This window comes from Lithobates pipiens, unplaced genomic scaffold (assembly GCF_037356315.1).
Source record: "Lithobates pipiens isolate NorthernLeopardFrog02 unplaced genomic scaffold, aLitPip1_a1.2 Scaffold_8, whole genome shotgun sequence".
Classification (NCBI taxonomy): Eukaryota; Metazoa; Chordata; class Amphibia; order Anura; family Ranidae; genus Lithobates; species Lithobates pipiens.
The window spans coordinates 657297253-657320498 of NW_027507903.1; the positions used below are offsets into that span (position 1 = coordinate 657297253).

The window sequence follows — 23246 nt, forward strand, 5'->3', positions numbered from 1 at the left end:
CTGTGCCTTGTCTTTATGACTCTGGCCCCATGCACCTGTGTCCCACCACCATCTTCGGGTTGACAGTCCTTGTTTATAGGCTGCCTTACTCAATGGTTGGCGGTGAAAGGGACCCAGGTTTCACTGGAAATAAGGTGTCATCACATCACTTCTGGTGTCACATCAGATGGTCTAGCCCACAGGAGTCTTAAATAGTATTTAAGGGAAGATGATTTACGGGTTGACCAGTCCTCCTTGAGAACGTTGGGTCTTGGGCCTCATTTTCCCACCTGACTGTTCTGCTATTGGTCGACTCTTCTTGTACTTTTTGACAGCACCCACATAGGATCTGGGTCCGAGTCATGACGTTACTTCCTCTGTCACATCAGATGGTCCAGCCAGTTGGAGTCCTTGATATTTTTATGGGAAGTGGGTTTATGGATGCACAAGTCCTCCTTGAGAACGTTGGGTCTTGGGCCTCATTTTCCCACTTGACTGTTCTGCTATTAGTCGACTCTTCTTGTACTTTTTGACAGCACCCACATAGGTTCTGGGTCCGAGTCATGACGTCACTTCCGATGGTCCAGCCAGTTGGAGTCATTGATATTTTTATGGGAAGAGGGTTTATGGATGCACAAGTCCTCCTTGAGGGACGTTGGGTCTCAGGGCCTTATTTCCCACCTGACTGTTATGCCATCGGTTCACTCTTTTTTATGTTTGCATTAGTGAATCTATGTTTGTTCTTCTGCTTCATTGTTCTAATTATGTTTTGGGAAAGGGGAGGATGGCACCCTTTTGAATTTAGAGCACCCCTTAAGAGCTGGATATACAGTATGCTCCTATGGACTGTGTACAAGGGGCAAACTAACCATTTCTTTATTCTCAGGCCTGGAATGACCTTCGCCTCAGCTGGGACCCATCAGAATATGGCGGCATCCAGACTCTGCGGATTGGCTCCGACAACGTGTGGAAGCCGGATATCGTCCTTATGAACAAGTATGTGTCTGAATATACTATTGCAAACCACAAAGGTGGGATTTGTAGTCTTGACATTCCAGTCGTGCCCTCACTTTCTTTAGTTTTGGGGGCCCGAGAAGTCCTTTCAGAGGTCAGGATGTTCATCAGTCGTCCTGCTGACCTCATTCATTGGGCTCAGCATCACATGTGGGTGCTACTTAGTAAACATGAGCAGAACGAAAAAAAAATTGCTTTGTTAATGAAAAAATTGTTAATTAACTAATTTTGTTTAGTTAAATTTGCTCAATTCTTTTTTTCGGAACACGTTCATGTTTGTTTCGTTTATTCGGTTTCAAATTCAATTCAAATTTTCCGAACTCATCTGAACTGAATTCAGTTTGACTGAATTGAATCCAATTCGCCCGAATTTAGAAAATTTGAATTCTTTTTGATTCATATATGGCTACCAAATTTTTCACATCTAAGAATTGCAAAATGTTTACATTTCATATTAGTTTCCAAATTCAAACCAAATTCATATCTGAATAGAATTAGATTTTCGAATCTCGTTATTTTGTACGTATATTTCATTTAGTTATTTCAGGAGATCTGTTTTTCATTCGTATTGTGATTTGGAATTCAGATACATCCAAATTTCTGAATAACAAACAATTTGTCCGAATTTCAATTCGGAACTAAATGAATCGCACATGTCTTCTACTACAACCTGCTTAGGACCACATACCCCTCCAGACTGACGTTCGCCCATCACAACATTTTTAAGAATTTACATCATAACTCCTCCCAAGAGGAGCCAGCCCACTGTTTGCATCAGAACTGAGGGCTCCTGGGGTATTTTTGAACTTGGTTTTATTGTTGTCTATATCCCTGCTATTGCTACTAGGACTGGAAGTAAGGAAAAGTCCACATTTTTGAGGAACCTAGGGAACATTTCATTGACTTCAATTGTCAGGGGGGATTTTTCTCTCTTGAATTGATTGTGAATCGTGATTGAATCGTGATTACAGGACAGGTAATAGAGGGAACCGTTAAAGAGTTTTCACCCTTCCCTGCTCTATTCTGGCAGTGTGTAAGATGATCCTTAGCCGTACGCATGACATCTTTTTGGATATTAAATGGTCCTATCCAGTATTTGTTTCTCCAACTCACTGACCCTTGTCTTCTCTTCTCGCAGCAATGACGGTGAATTTGAGGTTGGGCTTGCGGTTGAAGTCTTGGTTAACTGGAAAGGCAATGTCACCTGGCTGCCCCCGGCCCTCTATCACAGCAGCTGCCCCATCGAGGTGACTATCGCCCATCAAACTGTGTTCTTAATCCATCGCTATACTGTTTTATCATTGAGATAAAACACTAAGAAAGGAACATTTAGCTTCAGCTCTCCGAAGTCTGGTTTGAAGGATCTCAAGTTAATTTGAGTTTGGAATAAAGAAGTTGTGAGTGGAAAAGTACACTATGTGGCCAAATATTTGCTGACATCTGACCATCACACCTCTATGATCCTGTTGGACATCACATTCCGTTACCATGGCCATTATTATGGAGTTGTCAGGTACTCCGCGCAGGCATGGTGGGAACCCCTCATAATGGGCACTGCAGGTGTACAGAGCCGGAAAATTAGCAGAGGCATGGTGGGAACCCCTCATAATGGACAGAACCGGTGTACAGACCCAGGAACTCAGCACAGGGATGGTGAGGACTCCTCATAATCGTCACGACAGGTGTACAAACACAGGAACTCAGCACAGGGATGGTGGGAACCCCTCATAATGGACACAACAGGTGTACAGACCCGGGAACTCAGCACAGGGATGGTGGGGACTCCTCATAATCGTCACGGCAGGTGTACAAACACAGGAACTCAGCACAGGGATGGTGGGGACTCCTCATAATCGTCACGGCAGGTGTACAAACACAGGAACTCAGCACAGAGGTGGTGGGAACCCCTCATAATGGGCACTGCAGGTGTACAGACAAAGGAACTCAGCACAGGGATGGTGGGAACCCCTCATAATGGGCACATCAGGTGTGCAGAGCCAGAACACAGCTCAAGGATAGTGGTAACCATTGGCGTCCACAGAACTTTTTTCAGGGGGGGCATCATTTTAGGGTCACCCACGCACCGCCCCTTTTTGGCAATGTGATTATCACATTATCATGGTCAGAGACTGCAGACGTAGTACAGTCCCTAGGATAAGTAATGGATAATGACCAACAGGCCCTCTTACCAGACCCAGCGAAACTACAAAAGTGATCCCTCCGGCTGGATGATCGATCACTCTGGGTCCCCCGGGGGCGACTCTGGTCAGTAGTGTAGCATGTCTGTACCTTGGTCTCGCTGGCTACTGCCCAGAACACTCCTCATTCTTTGTCCTGTAGCACTCTCTTCCTCAGATTTTTTCCAGGCTGCAGTCTCTCAATCTCTCTCTTGATCGAGCTGTAGTCTCCTCCCTGTGGAAAATGGGGCTGCCAATCTTTTTGACTACATGTCCCATGATGTTCTTCTCTCCTAGTCTCCTTTGATTGGCCCTCAGTTATGGCCAATAGGGAAGGAACGGAGTGGGCAGGAAGCCCCGATAGCGATACAACTGTGCTGAATTTAAGATCTGATCCTCAATTCAAGGGGGGGGGACTTGACCCCCCTTGCCCATACCTGCGGACGCCCGTGGTGGTAACCCCTTTTAATGGGCACAGTAGGTGTACAGACAAAGGAACTTAGCACAGGAATGGTTGGATTCACTCATAACGTGCACAGCAGATGTGCAAGGATGGTATAAACCCCCCAAAATAGGCACAGCAAATTTAGTGCAGGGATGTTGATAACCCCTCATTATGGGAACAGTAGTTGTGAAGATTGGGGAATTCAGCACAGGGATGGTGGGAACCCCTCATAATGTGCACAGCAGCTGTGCATTGCTGGGAACTCAGCAAAAGGATGGCGGGACCTGCTCCTAATGGGCAGAGCAGGTGTACAGACCCGGGAACTCAGCACAGGGATAGTGGGAACCCCTAACAATGGGCACAGCAGGTGTACAGACCCCATAATTTAGCACAAGGATGGTGGGAACCCCTTATAATGGGCACATTAGATGTGCCGTGCTGGGAACTGGGAAAATGGTGCGGAATACTTCATGAGGGGCACAGCAAATGTACAGACAAAGAAACTCAGCACAGGGATGGTGGGAACTCCTCCTAATGGGCACAGCAGGTGTACAGAGCCAGAGCTCAGCTCTAGGATTGGGGGAACACCTCATAATAGGCACAGTACGAGTTCAAACCTGGGAACTCAGGAGAGGGTTGGTGGGAACCCCTCATAATGGGCACAGCTTGTGTAGATACCCAAGAAATCATCACTTGGATGGTAGGTGTCCCTCATAATGGGCACAGCAGGTGTACAAAACCAAGAGCACAGAGGTCTCACTAGTGGAGTCCCTGAGAAGAATATGTCAGGTGGTTAAATTCTCCTTGAATAGAAAGTGTATTACTGCTTTCCGTTTCTTTATTTAAACTATTCCACATGTTATAACCTTCTGCAAAAATGGTGTCAGTTTCCTCATAATTTTTCATTCATAATTGTTAATCTATAAAATTTGAAATTATTGGGTTTCTGGTGAAATCCTTATTCTGTGGTTGGTATTTTCTGACATTTGAATGATTTTCTGTCAATATTTTATCTAATTGTATAATGTCTACATTGTTACCAGTTAGCCTTTCTTCTAATGTTTTTATCAGAGTTCAATCCGAGTACTTGACGTCCTCCATGACCCGTTCCCCCTTTGTTCCATCACTGCAGGTCCAATACTTCCCTTTTGACTGGCAGAATTGTAGCATGGTGTTCCGATCTCAGACCTACGAGGCAGACGAGGTGACACTGGTACACCCAAGGGACAGCCAAGGAAGAGAGATTACTCAAGCGGTCATCTTTCCCAATACGTTTGAGGGTGAGAGATTTGGGGCATCATATCTTTGGCACTAAATTAATGCTTGGGTTGTGTGTCCTACCAAGTCTTGGAGATGTATAGTAGTAGATGGTCGCATTCAGCTGTGCATGTTCTGTAATGTTGAAGATACTTTGTCATTTCCAAACCACTTCTCCGGTTTTAGCCACTTCCCATCCATACTCCAGTTCTGAGAGGGCGTTCATGGACATCCTCCCAGAATCCCGCCTCCCCCTTGCCCCCATCGGGTGTGCTCTGTAAATGCTGTGTCCGTTGGACACAGCTAATCACAGATCGCGGTAAAGGGCCACTCACAGTGTCCCCATCAATGTACCCGCTTACATAAAGTGTCCCCATCAGAGTGCCCCCCTTACATCAGCTGTCTACATTAGAGTGCCCCTTACATCAACTGTCCCATCAGAGTGCTCCTTTACATGAACTGTCCCCATCAGAGTGCTCCCTTACATAAACTGTCCCCATCAGAGTGCTCCCTTACATCAACTGTCCCCATCAGAGTGCCCCCTTACATCAACTGTCCCCATCAGAGTGCTCCCTTACATCAACTGTCCCTATCAGAGTGCTCCCTTACATCAACTGTCCCCATCAGAGTGCTCCCTTACATCAACTGTCCCCATCAGAGTGCTCCCTTACATCAACTGTCCCCATCAGAGTGCTCCCTTACATCAACTGTCCCTATCAGAGTGCTCCCTTACATCAACTGTCCCCATCAGAGTGCTCCCTTACATCAACTGTCCCCATCAGAGTGCTCCCTTACATCAACTGTCCCCATGTTAGAACCCCTTATATCAACTGTCCCCATCAGAGTGCCCCCTTACATAAATTGCCATTATCAGAGTGCCACTTACATCAGCTGTCCACATCAGTACCCCCTTACATTAAATGTCCTTATCTTAGTCCCCCTTAGGCCGCGTACACACGGGCGGACTGTATGGCCTACTTAGTCCGTCATACAATCCGACGGACAGTCCGTCCTACTTTCGAATGAACGGACTTGACCACACACGGATGCACAAACAGTCCGTCGAAAGCTTGCGCGATGACGTGTACAGCACGTACGACGGGACTAGAAATAGGAAGTCCAATACACAACAAAGCACCCTTCCGCCGTGTAAATCCTTTCTGAGCATGCGCCATTCTTAGTCCGTCGAACTAGCCTACTCACGAGCGGACTGTCCGCTGAAACCAAAGTATGACGGACAGAATTAAGGAAATTCCGAAATACTTAGTACGCCAGACTGCACGCTGAAAAAGTCCGCTGAAGCCCACACACGAGCGGACTGTCCGCTGAAATGTGTTTCGACGGACTAAGTACGCCATACAGTCCGCCCGTGTGTACGCGGCCTTACATCAACTGTCCTCATAAGAGCCCCCTTACATCGATTGTTCCAATCAGAGTGCCCCCTTGCATAAATTGTCCCAAGCAGAGTCCCCTTACATCAATTGTCTCCATCAGATTCCTCCCCTTACATCAGCTGTCTACATCAGAGTGCCCCTTACATCAACTGCCCCCATCAGAGTGCTCCCTTACATCAACTGTCCCCATCAGAGTGCTCCCTTACATCAACTGTCCCCATCAGAGTGCTCCCTTACATCAACTGTCCCCATCAGAGTGCCCCCTTACATCAACTGTCCCCATCAGAGTGCTCCCTTACATCAACTGCCCCCATCAGAGTGCTCCCTTACATCAACTGTCCCCATCAGAGTGCTCCCTTACATCAACTGCCCCTATCAGAGTGCCCCCTTACATCAACTGTCCCCATCAGAGTGCTCCCTTACATCAACTGCCCCTATCAGAGTGCTCCCTTACATCAACTGCCCCTATCAGAGTGCCCCCTTACATCAACTGTCCCCATCAGTGTGCTCCCTTACATCAACTGTCCCCATCAGAGTGCTCCCTTACATCAACTGTCCCCATCGGAGTGCTCCCTTACATCAACTGTCCCCATCGGAGTGCTCCCTTACATCAACTGTCCCCATAAGAGTGCTCCCTTACATCAACTGTCCCCATAAGAGTGCTCCCTTAGATCAACTGTCCCCATCAGAGTGCTCCCTTACATCAACTGTCCCCATGTTAGCACCCCTTATATCAACTGTCCCCATCAGAGTGCTCCCTTACATAAATTGCCACTATCAGAGTGCCACTTACATCAGCTGTCCACATCAGTGCTCCCTTACATTAAATGTCCTTATCTTAGTCCCCCTTACATCAACTGTCCTCATAAGAGCCCCCCCTTACATCGATTGTTCCCATCAGAGTGCCCCCTTGCATCAATTGACCCAAGCAGAGCTCCCTTACATTTATTGTCCCCACCAGAGTCCCTTTACATCAATTGTCTCCAATAAGATTCATCCCCTTACATCAGCTGTCTACATCAGAGTGCCCCTTACATCAACTGCCCCCATCAGAGTGCTCCCTTACATCAACTGCCACATCAGAGTGCCCCTTACATCAACTTCCCCCATCAGAGTGCTCCCTTACATCAACTGCCCCCATCAGAGTGCTCCCTTACATCAACTGCCCCCATCAGAGTGCTCCCTTACATCAACTGTCCCCATCAGAGTGCCCCCTTACATCAACTGTCCCCATCAGAGTGCTCCCTTACATCCCCATCAGATTCCTCCCCTTACATCAGCTGTCTACATCATTTATTGTCCCCACCAGAGTCCCCTTACATCAGCTGTCTACATCAGAGTGCTCCCTTACATCAACTGCCCCATCAGAGTGCTCCCTTACATCAACTGTCCCCATCAGAGTGCCCCCTTACATCAACTGTCCCCATCAGAGTGCCCCCTTACATCAACTGTCCCCATCAGAGTGCTCCCTTACATCAACTGTCCCCATCAGAGTGCTCCCTTACATCAACTGTCCCCATCAGAGTGCCCCCTTACATCAACTGTCCCCATCAGAGTGCCCCCTTACATCAACTGTCCCCATCAGAGTGCTCCCTTACATCCCCATCAGATTCCTCCCCTTACATCAGCTGTCTACATAATTTATTGTCCCCACCAGAGTCCCCTTACATCAGCTGTCTACATCAGAGTGCTCCCTTACATCAACTGCCCCATCAGAGTGCTCCCTTACATCAACTGTCCCCCATCAGAGTGCCCCCTTACATCAACTGTCCCCATCAGAGTGCCCCCTTACATCAACTGTCCCCATCAGAGTGCTCCCTTACATCAACTGTCCCCATCAGAGTGCCCCCTTACATCAACTGTCCCCATCAGAGTGCTCCCTTACATCAACTGTCCCCATCAGAGTGCTCCCTTACATCAACTGTCCCCATCAGAGTGCCCCCTTACATCAACTGTCCCCATCAGTGTGCTCCCTTACATCAACTGTGCCCATCAGAGTGCTTCCTTACATCAACTGTCCCCATCAGGGTGCTCCCTTACATCAACTGTCCCCATCAGTGTGCTCCCTTACATCAACTGTGCCCATCAGAGTGCCCCCTTACATCAACTGTCCCCATCAGAGTGCTCCCTTACATCAACTGTCCCCATTAGAGTGCCCCCTTACATCAACTGTCCCCATCAGAGTGCCCCCTTACATCAACTGTCCCCATCAGAGTGCTCCCTTACATCCCCATCAGATTCCTCCCCTTACATCAGCTGTCTACATCATTTATTGTCCCCACCAGAGTCCCCTTACATCAATTGTCTCCATCAGATTCCTCCCCTTACATCAGCTGTCTACATCAGAGTGCTCCCTTACATCAACTGCCCCATCAGAGTGCTCCCTTACATCAACTGTCCCCATCAGAGTGCCCCCTTACATCAACTGTCCCCATCAGAGTGCTCCCTTACATCAACTGTCCCCATCAGAGTGCCCCCTTACATCAACTGTCCCCATCAGAGTGCCCCCTTACATCAACTGTCCCCATCAGAGTGCTCCCTTACATCAACTGTTCCCATCAGAGTGCCCCCTTACATCAACTGTCCCCATCAGAGTGCCCCCTTACATCAACTGTCCCCATCAGAGTGCTCCCTTACATCAACAGTCCCCATCAGAGTGCTCCCTTACATCAACTGCCCCCATCAGAGTGCTCCCTTACATCAACTGCCCCATCAGAGTGCTCCCTTACATCAACTGTCCCCATCAGAGTGCCCCCTTACATCAACTGTCCCCATCAGAGTGCTCCCTTACATCAACAGTCCCCATCAGAGTGCTCCCTTACATCAACTGCCCCCATCAGAGTGCTCCCTTACATCAACTGCCCCATCAGAGTGCTCCCTTACATCAACTGTCCCCATCAGAGTGCCCCCTTACATCAACTGTCCCCATCAAAGTGCTCCCTTACATCAACTGCCCCCATCAGAGTGCTCCCTTACATCAACTGTCCCCATCAGAGTGCCCCCTTACATCAACTGTCCCCATCAGAGTGCTCCCTTACATCAACTGTGCCCATCAGAGTGCCCCCTTACATCAACTGCCCCCATCAGAGTGCTCCCTTACATCAACTGCCCCCATCAGAGTGCTCCCTTACATCAACTGTGCCCATCAGAGTGCCCCCTTACATCAACTGCCCCCATCAGAGTGCTCCCTTACATCAACTGCCCCCATCAGAGTGCTCCCTTACATCAACTGTGCCCATCAGAGTGCCCCCTTACATCAACTGCCCCCATCAGAGTGCTCCCTTACATCAACTGTGCCCATCAGAGTGCTCCCTTACATCAACTGCCCCCATCAGAGTGCTCCCTTACATCAACTGTGCCCATCAGAGTGCTCCCTTACATCAACTGTCCCCATGTTAGCTCCCCTTATATCAACTGTCCCCATCAGTGTGCATCAGTGGATGCACTCTTAGAGACCTGGGGGGACACAGCCCACCCTAGAACCCCTGTAGATCTGGGCCTGCTCGGGTATGTTTCTGACATTTGTTAAGAAGTGGCTTGAGAAAGCATCTTCAACATTGTAGAGCAAGTCAAACTGCGTGCGACTATTAAGTATGCTTGGTTCTTATAGTAGTTCATATGCTATAGTAGGTTCTTCTATAGTAGAATAATCTTTTTTTTTTATTCCCTGAAGAAAACGGCCAGTGGGAGATTCGACACCGGTCTTCCCGTAAGAACACAAACCCAACAGACCCCCTGTATGAGGACATCACGTTTTACCTGGTGATCCGAAGGAAGCCGTTATTCTATATTGTCAACATCATCGTCCCCTGCATTCTTATTACCATCCTGGCCATCTTTGTCTTCTACCTCCCCCCCGATGCAGGTATTCATAGACTCAGGCTTTACAGGTGTGGGAGGGTGACCGGGCGACCGGGCATATGCCCTCATGGAAACCCTTATGGGACCTCGAAAATTTTACTCTGAAGGTAGACTTTCTACCTAATGTGGGACAAAAATTCTTCTATATCCCAAAAACGAGGCGTATTTAGTCACATGCAACTGGGATAATTCCGCAGATGTTTTACCACTCATCCAAGTACCTTCCTCGGTTTCCGATGAAGCTACGTGGACAATATTGTTAACAGTAAAGAACAAGTCTGATTGAATGTGGCTAGCTCAAGGGCTACCATGACCTGTTTAAATGAGAACCTTTAAGAGACATCCCCAAACCCTTTATTACAAAGTAAGTTCCTTATCCTCCTTGTCTTTTCCTCTTCTAACTCTTTCTTTTCCATCATTCCAGGTGAGAAGATGACGCTGTCCATCTTTGCCCTTCTCACACTTACTGTCTTCTTGCTGCTTTTGGCTGACAAAGTCCCAGAGACCTCGTTGAAGGTCCCCATCATCGTCAACTATCTGATGTTTACCATGATCCTGGTCACCTTCTCTGTCATCCTGAGCGTAGTGGTCCTGAATCTTCACCATCGGTCCCCCAACACCCATCAAATGCCCCAGTGGGTGCGGCAGGTATTGCCCATCTCTCTGTCCTTGGGATTGTATTACCCTACCTGACTCCACGAGGCTCCGAACCTTACTAAAGCTGATAGAGTTTTTTTTTATTTTTAAAGGACCGGTTCACCCAAAAAGTGATACTTTACCTTTGGGTTGAGTCTGGTCGGCTGAGTCACTAGTTATCTATATATCTTGAACTCTCCAGCAGTGAGATCTCCCTGCCATAATTCCCAGGTTTGTTCCTGCCCAGCAGGGGTTTTTGGCTTGCCCCCCCCCCCCCCCCCACCTTTGTGTGTACCAGCTCCTCATGTTACATTCTTCATTATTTAAAGTGAATTCAGATCTAGCAGAGATGATGGAAAACCTGCACAATAGGTACAGCAGGGGTACAGACCTGGGAACTCAGCAAAGGAATGGTGGGAACCCCTCATAATGGCATAATGGGTACAGCAGGTGTACAGACCCAGGAACTCGGCACAGGAATGGTGGGAACCCTTCATAATGGGAACAGCAGGTGTACAGTCCTGGGAGCTCAGCACAGGGATGGTGGGAACCCCTCATGATGGGCACAGTAGGTGTACAGACCCGAAACTCAGTACAGGGAGGGTGGGAACCCCTCATAATGGGTACAGCTGGTATACAGACCCAGGAACTGAGCACAGGAATGGTGAGAACCCATCATAATGGGCACAGCAAGTGTACAGTCCGGGTAGCTCAGCACAGGGATGATGGGAGCCCCTCATGATGGGCACAGCAGGTGTACAGACCCGTGAACTGAGCACAGGAATGGTGAGAACCCATCATAATGGGCACAGCAAGTGTATAGATCTGGAGACTCAGCACAGGGTGTATAGACCTGGGAACTCAGCGGAGGGGTCTCATAATGGGCACAGCAGGTGTATAGACCCAGGAACTGAGCACAGGGATGGTGAGAACCCCCCATAATGGGAACAGCAAGTGTACAGTCCTGGGAGCTCAGCACAGGGATGATGGGAACCCATCATGATGGGCACAGCAGGTGTACAGACCAGAAACTCAGCACAGGGAGGGTGGGAACCCCTCATGATGGGTACAGCCGGTATACAGACCCAGGAACTGAGCACAGGAATGGTGAGAACCCATCATAATGGCCACAGCAAGTGTATAGACCTGGGAACTCAGCACAGGGATCTCATAATGGGCACAGCAGGTGTACACACCCGGTAACCCAGAACAGGGATGGTGGGAACCCCTCATAATGGGCACAGCAGGTGTACAGACCTCGGAACTCAAGCATAGGGATGGTGGTAACCCCTAATAATAGGTGCAGCAGGTGTACAGACCCGGGAACCCAGAACAGGGATGGTGGGAACCCCTCATAATGGGCACAGCAGGTGTACAGACCCGGGAACCCAGAACAGGGGTGGTGGGAACCCCTCATAATGGGCACAGCAGGTGTACAGACCCGGGAACCCAGAACAGGGATGGTGGGAACCCCTCATAATGGGCACAGCAGGTGTACAGACCCGGGAACCCAGAACAGGGATGGTGGGAACCCCTCATAATGGGCACAGCGGGTGTACAGTCCTGGGAACTCAGCACAGGGATAGAGGGAACCCCCTCATAATGGGCACAGCAGCTGTACAGACCCGGGAACCCAGAACAGGGATGGTGGGAACCTCTCATAATGGGCACAGCAGGTGTACAGACCCGGGAACCCAGAACAGGGATGGTGGGAACCCCTCATAATGAGCACAGCAGGTGTATAGACCCAGGAACTGAGCACAGGGATGGTGAGAACCCCCCATAAAGGGAACAGCAAGTGTACAGTCCTGGGAGCTCAGCACAGGGATGATGGGAACCCATCATGATGGGCACAGCAGGTGTACAGACCTCGGAACTCAAGCACAGGGATGGTGGTAACCCCTAATAATAGGTACAGCAGGTGTACAGACCCAGGAATTGAGAACAGGGATGGTGAGAACCCCTCATAATGGGCACAGCAAGTGTACAGACATGGGAATTCAGCACAGGGATGATGGGATGGGTTGGTGTCATTGGGAAGAAATGTGCCCCCTTTGTTGGTGTCAGTGAATGAAATAGTGGCCCAAGGGACAGATAAAATCAAGCAAAGGGCCGCATCCAGCCCCCAGGCCGCAGTTTGAAGACCACTGGTCTTGCGTATCAACTTAATTATTCTCCTTCAAATAATTTTAACATTTTTTTTTCATACTTTTCTAGTTCCCTGATTGGCAATTGACTATTTTGTACACCTCTGCATTGTAGATATTTATCCTTCAACTCCCCCGCTACCTCGGGATTAGCCGACCAAAACCTGAGCCACCTCTTCCAGTTGAACCGCTAACCCACCGGACCCCAGTCTCCCGACATGCTGACGAGTACTTCATCCGCAGGCCGGAGAACGACTTCATCTTCCCCAAGCCTGAGAGGTGTGTGCCTTTCATTACTGCACTGGGGACTATTTATAAACAGCGCTAAAACAACAGCCCCCCTGTCCTACTACTCCTCTCAAGAGCCCTCAGTCCTGATCCCTGTCCTACTACTCCTCTCAAGAGCCCTCAGTCCTGATCCCTGTCCCACTACTCCTCTCAAGAGCCCTCAGTCCTGATCCCTGTCCCACTACTCCTCTCAAGAGCCCTAAGTCATGATCCCTGTCCTACTACTCCTCTCAAGAGCCCTCATCCTGATCCCTGTCCTACTACTCCTCTCAAAGCCCTCAGTCCTGATCCCTGTCCTACTACTCCTCTCAAGAGCCCTCAGTCCTGATCCCTGTCCTACTACTCCTCTCAAGAGCCCTCAGTCCTGATCCCTGTCCTACTACTCCTCTCAAGAGCCCTCAGTCCTGATCCCTGTCCTACTACTCCTCTCAAGAGCCCTAAGTCCTGATCCCTGTCCCACTACTCCTCTCAAGAGCCCACAGTCTTGATCCCTGTCCTACTATTCCTCTCAAGAGCCCCCAGTCCTGATCCCTTTCCTACTACTCCTCTCAAGAGCCCTCAGTCCTGATCCCTGTCATACTACTCCTCTCAAGAGCCCTCAGTCCTAAACCCTGTCCCACTACTCCTCTCAAGAGCCTTAGTCCTGATCCCTGTCCCACTACTCTTCTCAAGAGCCCTCAGTCCTGATCCCTGTCCCACTACTCTTCTCAAGAGCCCTCAGTCCTGATCCCTGTCCCACTACTCCTCTCAAGAGCCCTCAGTCCTGATTCCTGTCCCACTACTCCTCTCAAGAGCCCTCAGTCCTGATCCCTGTCCCACTACTCTTCTCAAGAGCCCTCAGTCCTGATCCCTGTCCCACTACTCTTCTCAAGAGCCCTCAGTCCTGATCCCTGTCCCACTACTCCTCTCAAGAGCCCTCAGTCCTGATTCCTGTCCCACTACTCCTCTCAAGAGCCCTCAGTCCTGATTCCTGTCCCACTACTCTTCTCAAGAGCCCTCAGTCCTGATCCCTGTCCCACTACTCCTCTCAAGAGCACTCAGTCCTGATCCCTGTCCCACTACTCCTCTCAAGAGCCCTCAGTCCTGATCCCTGTCCCACTACTCCTCTCAAGAGCCCTCAGTCCTGATCCCTGTCCCACTACTCCTCTCAAGAGCCCTCAGTCCTGATCTCTGTCCCGCTACTCCACTTAAGAGCCCTCAGTCCTGATCCCTGTCCCGCTACTCCTCTCAAGAGCCCTCAGTCCTGATCCCTGTCCCGCTACCCCTCTCAAGAGCCCTCAGTCCTGATCCCTGTCCCGCTACTCCTCTCAAAAGCCCTCAGTCCTGATCCCTGTCCCACTACTCTTCTCAAGAGCCCTCAGTCCTGATCCCTGTCCCACTACTCCTCTCAAGAGCCCTCAGTCCTGATCCCTGTCCCACTACTCCTCTCAAGAGCCCTCAGTCCTGATCCTTGTCCTACTACTCCTCTCAAGAGCCCTCAGTCCTGATCCCTGTCCCACTACTCTTCTCAAGAGCCCTCAGTCCTGATCCCTGTCCCACTACTCCTCTCAAGAGCCCTCAGTCCTGATCCCTGTCCCACTACTCCTCTCAAGAGCCCTCAGTCCTGATGAAAGCAATGGGCTGGCTGTTGGGAGGAGTTGTACAAACATCACATGTGATGGATGAGTGAAAGAACTGAAATCCAATCAATAAAAGAGGTGTGCCATGGACTGTCAGGCTGAGAAGACAGCCTCCAAGCCACAAAATTAGGGTGGGCTCTATCTGACTTGTTGCACATTATCAAAAAGGGTGAAAAGATGAAAAATTGAAAGTGAGACAATAAGAAGATAGAGTAAAATATTTATTGATGTCCTCTTCTGTAGGTACCAGGCGGCAGCCTTCTCACGGGATATGAAATGGTTCTTGGATGGTCCAAGCTTGGGGCTCACTCTCCCCCCGGATCTACAGTCAGCCATCAGCGCCATCCGATATCTCGCCCAGCAGCTGCAGGAACAGGAGGACTATGATAATGTAAGTCTCAGAATATACCGTAGATAAAACTGTAGAGGTGACCCTAAGGCCTCATTAGGCAATCAGTAGCTTCTAAGTTGACTTTGGATTTGTTGATGGAAAATCTTCAAGCTTGTAGGCAGGTGCAGTCTACTTTCTCCACGGCAAGTGGTGCTCAACTGCAGGGGCCTGGTAGCTGGAGATGAAGTCAAGAAGAAGACAGTTTTACCATAGTTTCCTGGGTCACTGGGGAAGCGCTACAGTTGGATGCTGTTGCCCCATGTGACTCTGGCAGCCATCTTAGGTCAGGAAGAGCCTATCTAAGGCCCTGGCTCGCAGGCTTGGCACACATTATGCGAGTGGTATACAGATATGACAGGGATAAGTATATATTAAGGGACAGCCATTATTTGAGGACCTTTAGTGGTTTGTCAAAGAAGAAAGCTACACTGGCATGTCATATTGGGCACATCTGTAAGAGGCTTACCCGGTCGGGTGGTTGGGGTCTGTCATCATGCACTGTCCTTGATGCTTCATTTTGTGGATCCTTCCTCCTTCGTCCCCTCTGCTCAGAATGGCTCTTGGATCTCACTGATCTTCTCCTCACTTTGCTCAGAACTCGTCTAGTGCCCCTTGATCCAATGCCCATTTCTTCACCCTGCTCAGAGCCCTTCTGGTGCCCCTCTTGGTCCCACTGCTCCTCTCTTTCCTTTGTTTTCAGTGCCCCATTCTTCTGGTTCACCTCCTAGTCCTATTGCTCCTCTCAGGCCTCTGCTCAGTATCACTTTGGTAGTGAGACCTCTGGATCTCACTACCTTTCTCCTCCTATTGCTCGAATTCCTCCTGCATTGCTCTTCCTTTCCATTTTCTTAGAAATCCATTAGTGTCTCTTCTAGTTCTGCTGGTATTTTCCTCCCTTTGCTCAGAATTCTTCTAATGCCCTTCCTGGGTCTTGCTACTCCTCTCTCGCCCCTTGCTCTCTACCCTCTGGTGCACCTCCAGTCTGACTGAACCTCTCCTCCCCCTGCTCAGATCCCTTATGGTGCCCCTCCTTGTTTAATTGCTGCTCTCCATCCATTGCTCATAATTCCTATACTGCCCCCCTCCCGGTCCCATTGTTGCTCTCCATCCATTGCTCACAATTCCTCTTCTGCTCCTCCCCTTCCTCTGCTCATAATTCCTCTACTTCCCCTTCTAGTCTTATTGCTCCTCTCCTTCCTCTGCTCACTTTTCCTCTACTGCCCCTCCTGGTCCCATTGCTCCTCTCCTTCCTCTGCTCATAATTCCTCTACTTCCCCTTCTAGTCTCATTGCTCCTCTCCTTCCTCTGCTCACTATTCCTCTACTGCCCCACCTGGTCCCATTGCTCCTCTCCTTCCTCTGCTCACTATTCCTCTACTGCCCCTTCTGGTCCCATTGCTCCTCGCCTTCCTCTGCTCACTATTCCTCTACTGCCCCACCTGGTCCCATTGCTCCTCGCCTTCCTCTGCTCACTATTCCTCTACTGCCTCTCCTGGTCCCATTGCTCCTCTCCTTCCTCTGCTCATAATTCCTCTACTTCCCCTTCTAGTCTCATTGCTCCTCTCCTTCCTCTGCTCACTATTCCTCTACTGCCCCTTCTGGTCCCATTGCTCCTCTCCATCCACTGCTCATAATTCCTCTACTTTCCCTTCTAGTCCCATTGCTCCTCTCCATCCACTGCTCACAATTCCTCTACTGCCCCTCCTGGTCCCATTGCTCCTCTCCTTCCCATGCTCAAAAATCTTCTACTGCCCCTCCTGGTCCCATTGCTCCTCTCCTTCCACTGCTCACAATACCTCTAGTGTCCCTCCTGGTCCCATTGCTCCTCTCCTTCCACTGATTACAATCCCTCTACTGCCCCTTGTGGTCCCATTGCTCCTCTCCTTCCACTGCTCACAATACCTCTACTGCCCCTTGTGGTCCCATTGCTCTCATTCCGCTGCTCACAATTCCTCTACTGCCTCTCCTGGTCCCATTGCTCCTCTGTTCACAATTCCTCTAATGCTCTTTGGTACCACCCCTGGTACTGTTGTTCCTCTCATCCCTTTGCTCACAATTCCTCTGGTGCCCCCCCCCCCCCTCCCGGCCCCATTGCTCTTCTCCCTCTTCTCACAACTCCTATGTCCCCTCCTGGTCCCATTTCTCCACTCCTCTGTCTCCTCATAGTTCCCTTGGTTCCTTGCCTATTCTCATTTCTCCTCTTCTCTGTCTTCTCACAATTCATCTGGTGTTCCTCCTGGGTCTTCCTGCTCTTCTCCCTCAGCTCACAATAGATCTGGTGCCCCTCCTGGGTCTTGCTGCTCTTCTCCCTCAGCTCACAATAGATCTGGTGCCCCTCCTGGGTCTTGCTGCTCTTCTCCCTCAGCTCACAATAGATCTGGTGCCCCTCCTGGTTCCGTTTCTTCTTTTCGTTTCTCTTCCCAAAATTCCTTTGGTGCCCTTCCTGGTCCCATTGCTCCTTGCCATTCTTCTGGTGCCCCTCCTGGGCAGTGCTGCTCCTCACCTCCCTCTGCCCAGACTCACTCTTGGCCCCTTTGTGGATCTCTCTGCTCAGTTTCCATCTGATGACCTTCCTGGATTATTGTGCTCTTCCCCTCCTCTGGAATCCCTCCAGTGCCCCTACTCGGCCTAGCTTCTCTTGTGTTCCCTCTGTTGGGTCCTCCCATACTGCAGACCCCTCTCCACCCGGATACCTGAACGGTTGTCTTTATCATACTCTAGGTTCACACAAGCATTCTACATACGTGTCATCAAGTTGTAACATTCCCACATTTTCCAATACAAATTTTGATATCTCATTGGTTGAAATCTTCATTATGTTCTCCCTCTGATCTCCACGGATTTGACCTCACATGACGTCTGCCAGCCCGGACCTCAGCTGTGTACCAGACTGCCATGTTTTTGGGAGAATTGGTGGTCCAGTGGATACAGAATGTCTCTGCACAGCTACCATCTGGATTCCTCCATTGAGATCATTTCTTGAGTTCGTATTCCCCAACCCCGATGGATTTAGCACTCCGAGAGAGGCAATGCTCCGCTACAAGCAGTGATGGCCGCCTTCTTCAAAGTTTTTATAGTGGGGCCCGGTAAAGAGGTATTTACTGTACATGCCCCCATGCCATCAAGTTGTAACACTCCCAAGGTTTCCAGGTACATATGGGGGAGATGTGCTGCAGGGTATTTTGTTGGAGGTATATAATTGTGATGCCCCGCAGGAAGTGTGATATAGGTTGTATTTTCAGGGTATTTGGGTAGAAGTCCACATTCTGTGATCTGCTGATAATTCTTCTCTTTTCTGTCTGGCAGCTGAAGGAGGATTGGCAGTATGTTGCCATGGTGGTGGACCGTCTCTTTCTCTGGACTTTCATCGTGTTTACTTCTCTGGGGACACTGACCATCTTCTTGGATGCAAGCTTCAATCGTCCACCAGAAACCCCTTTCCCCTGACACCCTATTCCCTGATATCCCGTTCCTTGATACCCCAGTGCCCTGGCATCCCATTACCTGACACCCCATTCCCTGGTACCCCAGTGCCCTGGCATCCCATTCAATGATACCCCTGTGCCCGGCATCCCATTACATTACACCGCATTCCCTGGTACCCCAGTGCCCTGGCATCCCATTACCTGTCACCCCATTCCCTGGTACCCCAGTACCCTGGCATCCCATTCCCTGACACCCCATTCCCTGGTACCCCAGAACCCTGGCATCCCATTCCCTGATACCCCTGTGCCCTGGTATCCCATTAAATTACACCGCATTGCCTGATACCCCAGTGCCCTGGCATCCTATTCCCTGATACCCCAGTATCCTTGCATCCTAGTGCCCTTGCATCCCATTACCTTACACTCCATTCCTAGAAACCCCTTTTCCCTGATATCCCATTCCCTGATACCCCAGTGCCCTGGCATCCCATTACCTGACACCCTATTCCCTCATACCCCAGTGCCCTGGCATCCATTACCTGTCACCCCATTCCCTGATACCCAAGTGCCCTGGCATCCCATTACCTAACACCCCAGTGCCCTGGCATCCCATTACATTACACTGCATTCCCCGATACCCCAGTGCCCTGGCATCCCAGTACCCTGGCATCCCAATACCTGACACCCCATTCCCTGGTACCCCAGTGCCCTGGCATCCCAATACCTGACACCCCATTCCCTCATACCCCAGTGCCCTGGCATCCCATTACCTGACACCCCAGTGCCCTGACATCCTATTACATTACACTGCATTCCCTGATTCCCCAGTGCCCTGGCATCCCATTACCTGACACCCCATTCCCTGGCACCCCAGTACCCTGGCATCCCATTACCTGACACCCCATTCCCTGGCATCCCATTACATTACACCACACTCCCTGATATCCCAGTGCCCTGGCATCCCATTCCCTGATACCCCAGTCTCCTTGCATCCTAGTGCCCTGACATACCTTACACCCCATTATCTGATACCCTGGCATCCCATTACCTGACACCTTATTCCCTCATACCCCAGTGCCCTGGCATCCCATTACCTGACACCCTATTCCCTGATGCCCCAGTGCCCTGTCATCCTATTCCCTGATACCCCAGTCTCCTTGCATCCTAGTTCCCTGGCATCCCATTACCTTACACCCCATTCCCAGAAACCCCTTTCCCCTGGCACCCTTTTCCCTGATATCTCATTACCTGATACCCCAGTGCCCAGGCATCCCATTACCTGACACCCTATTCCCTCATACCCCAGTGCCCTGGCACCCATTACCTGTCACCCCATTCCCTGATACCCCAGTGCCCTGGCATCCCATTACCTGACACCCCAGTACCCTGGCATCCCATTACATTACACCGCATTCCCTGATACCCCAGTGCCCTGGCATCCCATTACCTGACACCCCACAGTACCCTGGCATCCCATTACCTGACACCCCATTCCCTGGTACTCCAGTGCCCTGGCATCCCATTACCTTACACTACATTCCCTGATACCCCAGTGCCCTGGCATCCCATTCCCTGATACCCCAGTCTCCTTGCATCCCAGTGCCCTGGCATACCTTACACCCCATTCTCTGATACCCTGGCATCCCATTACCTGACACCTTATTCCCTCATACCCCAGTGCCCTGGCATCCCATTACCTGACACCCTATTCCCTGATGCCCCAGTGCCCTGGCATCCTATTCCCTGATACCCCAGTCTCCTTGCATCCCAGTTCCCTGGCATCCCATTACCTTACACTCCATTCCCAGAAACCCCTTTGCCCTGACACCCTTTTCCCTGATATCTCATTCCTTGATACCCCAGTGCCCTGGCATCCCATTACCTGACACCGTATTTCCTGATATCCCAGTGCCCTGGCATCCCATTCCTTGATACCCCAATGCCCTGGCATCCCATTACATTACACCGCATTCTCTGATACACAAGTGCCCTGGCATCCCATTCCCTGATACCCCAATGTCCTGGCATTCTAGTGCCCTGGCATCCCATTACCTGACACCCTATTACCTGATGCCCCAGTGCCCTGTGATCCCATTACCTGACACCCTATTCCGATGCCCCAGCGCCCTGGCATCCCATTACCTGACACCCTATTCCCTCATACCCCAGTGCCCTGGCATCCATTACCTGACACCTCATTTCCTGATACCCAGAGCCCTGGCATCCCAATACCTGACACCCCATTCCCCGATGCCCCAGTGCCCTGGCATCCCATTACCTAACACCCCATTCCCCGATGCCCCAGTGCCCTGGCATCCCATTACCTAACACCCTATTCCCTGATGCCCCAGTGCCCTGGCATACCATTACCTGACACCCCATTCCCTGATTCCCCAGTGCCCTGAAATCTCATTACCTGACACCCTATTCCCTGATGCCCCAGTGCTCTGGCATCCCATTACCTGACACCCTATTCCCTCATACCCCAGTGCCCTGGCATACCATTACCTGACACCCCATTCCCTGATTCCCCAGTGCCCTGAAATCCCCTTACCTGACACCCTATTCCCTGATGCCCCAGTGCCTTGGCATCCCATTACCTGACACCCTATTCCCTCATACCCCAGTGCCCTGGCATCCCATTACCTAACACCCTATTCCATGATGCCCCAGTGCCCTGGCATGCCATTACCTGACACCCCATTTCCCGAAACTCTGTGCCCTGGCATCCCATTATCTAGTGCCCCAGTGCGCTGGCATCCCATTACCTGACACCTTATTCCCTCATACCCCAATGCCCCGGCATCCCTTTACCTGACACCCTATACCCTTATACCCCAGTGTCCCGACCCCCACTTTTATTAATACCGGAGATGCTAACACTAAATATTAATAATATTCAATTACTGTACCCCATTTCCATGACACCCCATATCTTGGTACCCCATTCCTGTCCATTACTTGTTATTACTACTGTTACCATTATCCCCATACCTCCTTTGCTGCTTGTATAGGCTATTTTCATTGTTGTCTGAAACAAAATATCAAAAATAAATTATTGTACGTTAACAGGAGTCATCATAGCGCCCCTGCTGGTCAGTGTATGTATTGTTTCTTAATATAAATTGAGTACTGGAGTGATAATACTGCTCCCTTCTAGTTATTTTGTTGATTTCTTCTCATTTATTTATAATGTGAGTAGTGGGGTAATACACCACCCTCTTCTGTTCATGATATTAAATCTGAGCACTAGGGTGATTATACTGCCCCTAATGGTCATTTTATAGTTTTTCTCTCAATTGTATATAATTTGAGCACTAGGGGGGAAATACTGCCCCTAATGGTCATTTTATAGATTACCTCTCATTTGTATAGGGTGATAATACTGCCCCTAATAGTCATTTCATGGATTTCCCCTCACTTGTATATGAGCACTAGGGGGATAATACTGCCTCTAATGGTCATTTTATAGATTAGCTCTCATTTGTATAGGGTGATAATACTGCCCCTAATGGTCATTTTATAGATTAGCTCTCATTTGTATAGGGTGATAATACTGCCCCTAATGGTCATTTTAGGGGCAGTATTATCACCCTATACAAATGAAAGGAAATCTATAAAATTACCATTAGGGGCAGTATTATCACCCTATACAAATGAAAGGAAATCTATAAAATTACCATTAGGGGCAGTATTATCACCCTATACAAATGAGAGGTAATTTTATAGATTTCCTTTCATTTGTATAGGGTGATAATACTGCCCCCAATGGTCATTTTTTAGATTACCTCTCATTTGTATAGGGGGATAATACTGCCCCTAATGGTCATTTCATGGATTTCCCCTCACTTGTATATAATCTGAGCACTAGGGTGATAATACTGCCCCTAATGGTCATTTTATAGATTTCCTCTCATTTGCACAGGGGGATAATACTGCCCCGAATGGTCATTTTATAGATTACCTCTCATTTGTATAGGGTGATACTACTGCCCCTAATGGACATGTTATAGATTTCCTCTCATTTGTATATAATTTGAGCACTAGGGGAATAATACTGCCCCTAATTGTCATTTTATGGATTTCCCCTGACTTGTATATAATCTGAGCACAAGGGGGATAATACTGCCCCCAATGGTCATTTTATAGATTAACCCTCATTTGTATAGGGGGATAATACTGCCCCTAATGGTAATTTCATCAATTTTCCCTCACTTGTATATAATCTGAGCACCAGGGGGATAATACTGCCCCTGCTGGTCATTTTATAGATTTCCTCTCATTTGTATAGGGGGATAATACTGCCCCTGCTGGTCATTTTATAGATTTCCCCTCTCTTGTATATAATCTGAGCACTGGGGAGATAATACTGCCCCTGCTGGTAAATCTATAAATTCTCTTTTACTTGCATTGGGGGATAATACTGCCCCTGCTGGTGATTTTATAGATTTCCCCTCACTTGTATATAATCTGAGAACTAGGGGGATAATACTGTCCCTAATGGTAATTTTATAGATTCCCCTCACTTGTATAAAATCTGAGCATTAGGGGGGTGATACTGCCCCTGCTGGTCATTCTATAGATATTCTCTTACTTGTATAGGTGGATAATACT

The 23246-nt window shown here is 49.4% G+C and overlaps 1 protein-coding gene across 2 annotated transcripts in view; it reads left to right on the forward strand.

Moving 5' to 3' along the window:
- LOC143961759 (acetylcholine receptor subunit beta-like) overlaps window positions 1-21706 on the forward strand; it is a 35673-nt gene extending 13967 nt beyond the window's left edge. For both annotated transcript variants that reach the window (XM_077471101.1, XM_077471100.1), the window contains exons 4-11: window positions 866-975; window positions 2132-2240; window positions 4748-4895; window positions 9940-10131; window positions 10552-10775; window positions 13026-13189; window positions 15061-15208; window positions 18514-21706. In XM_077471101.1, the coding sequence (XP_077327227.1) occupies window positions 866-975; window positions 2132-2240; window positions 4748-4895; window positions 9940-10131; window positions 10552-10775; window positions 13026-13189; window positions 15061-15208; window positions 18514-18654 (1236 nt within the window). In that variant the 3' untranslated portion in view covers window positions 18655-21706. The remainder of the gene's footprint in view (window positions 1-865; window positions 976-2131; window positions 2241-4747; window positions 4896-9939; window positions 10132-10551; window positions 10776-13025; window positions 13190-15060; window positions 15209-18513) is intronic.
- The last annotated feature ends 1540 nt before the right edge of the window (window positions 21707-23246 follow it).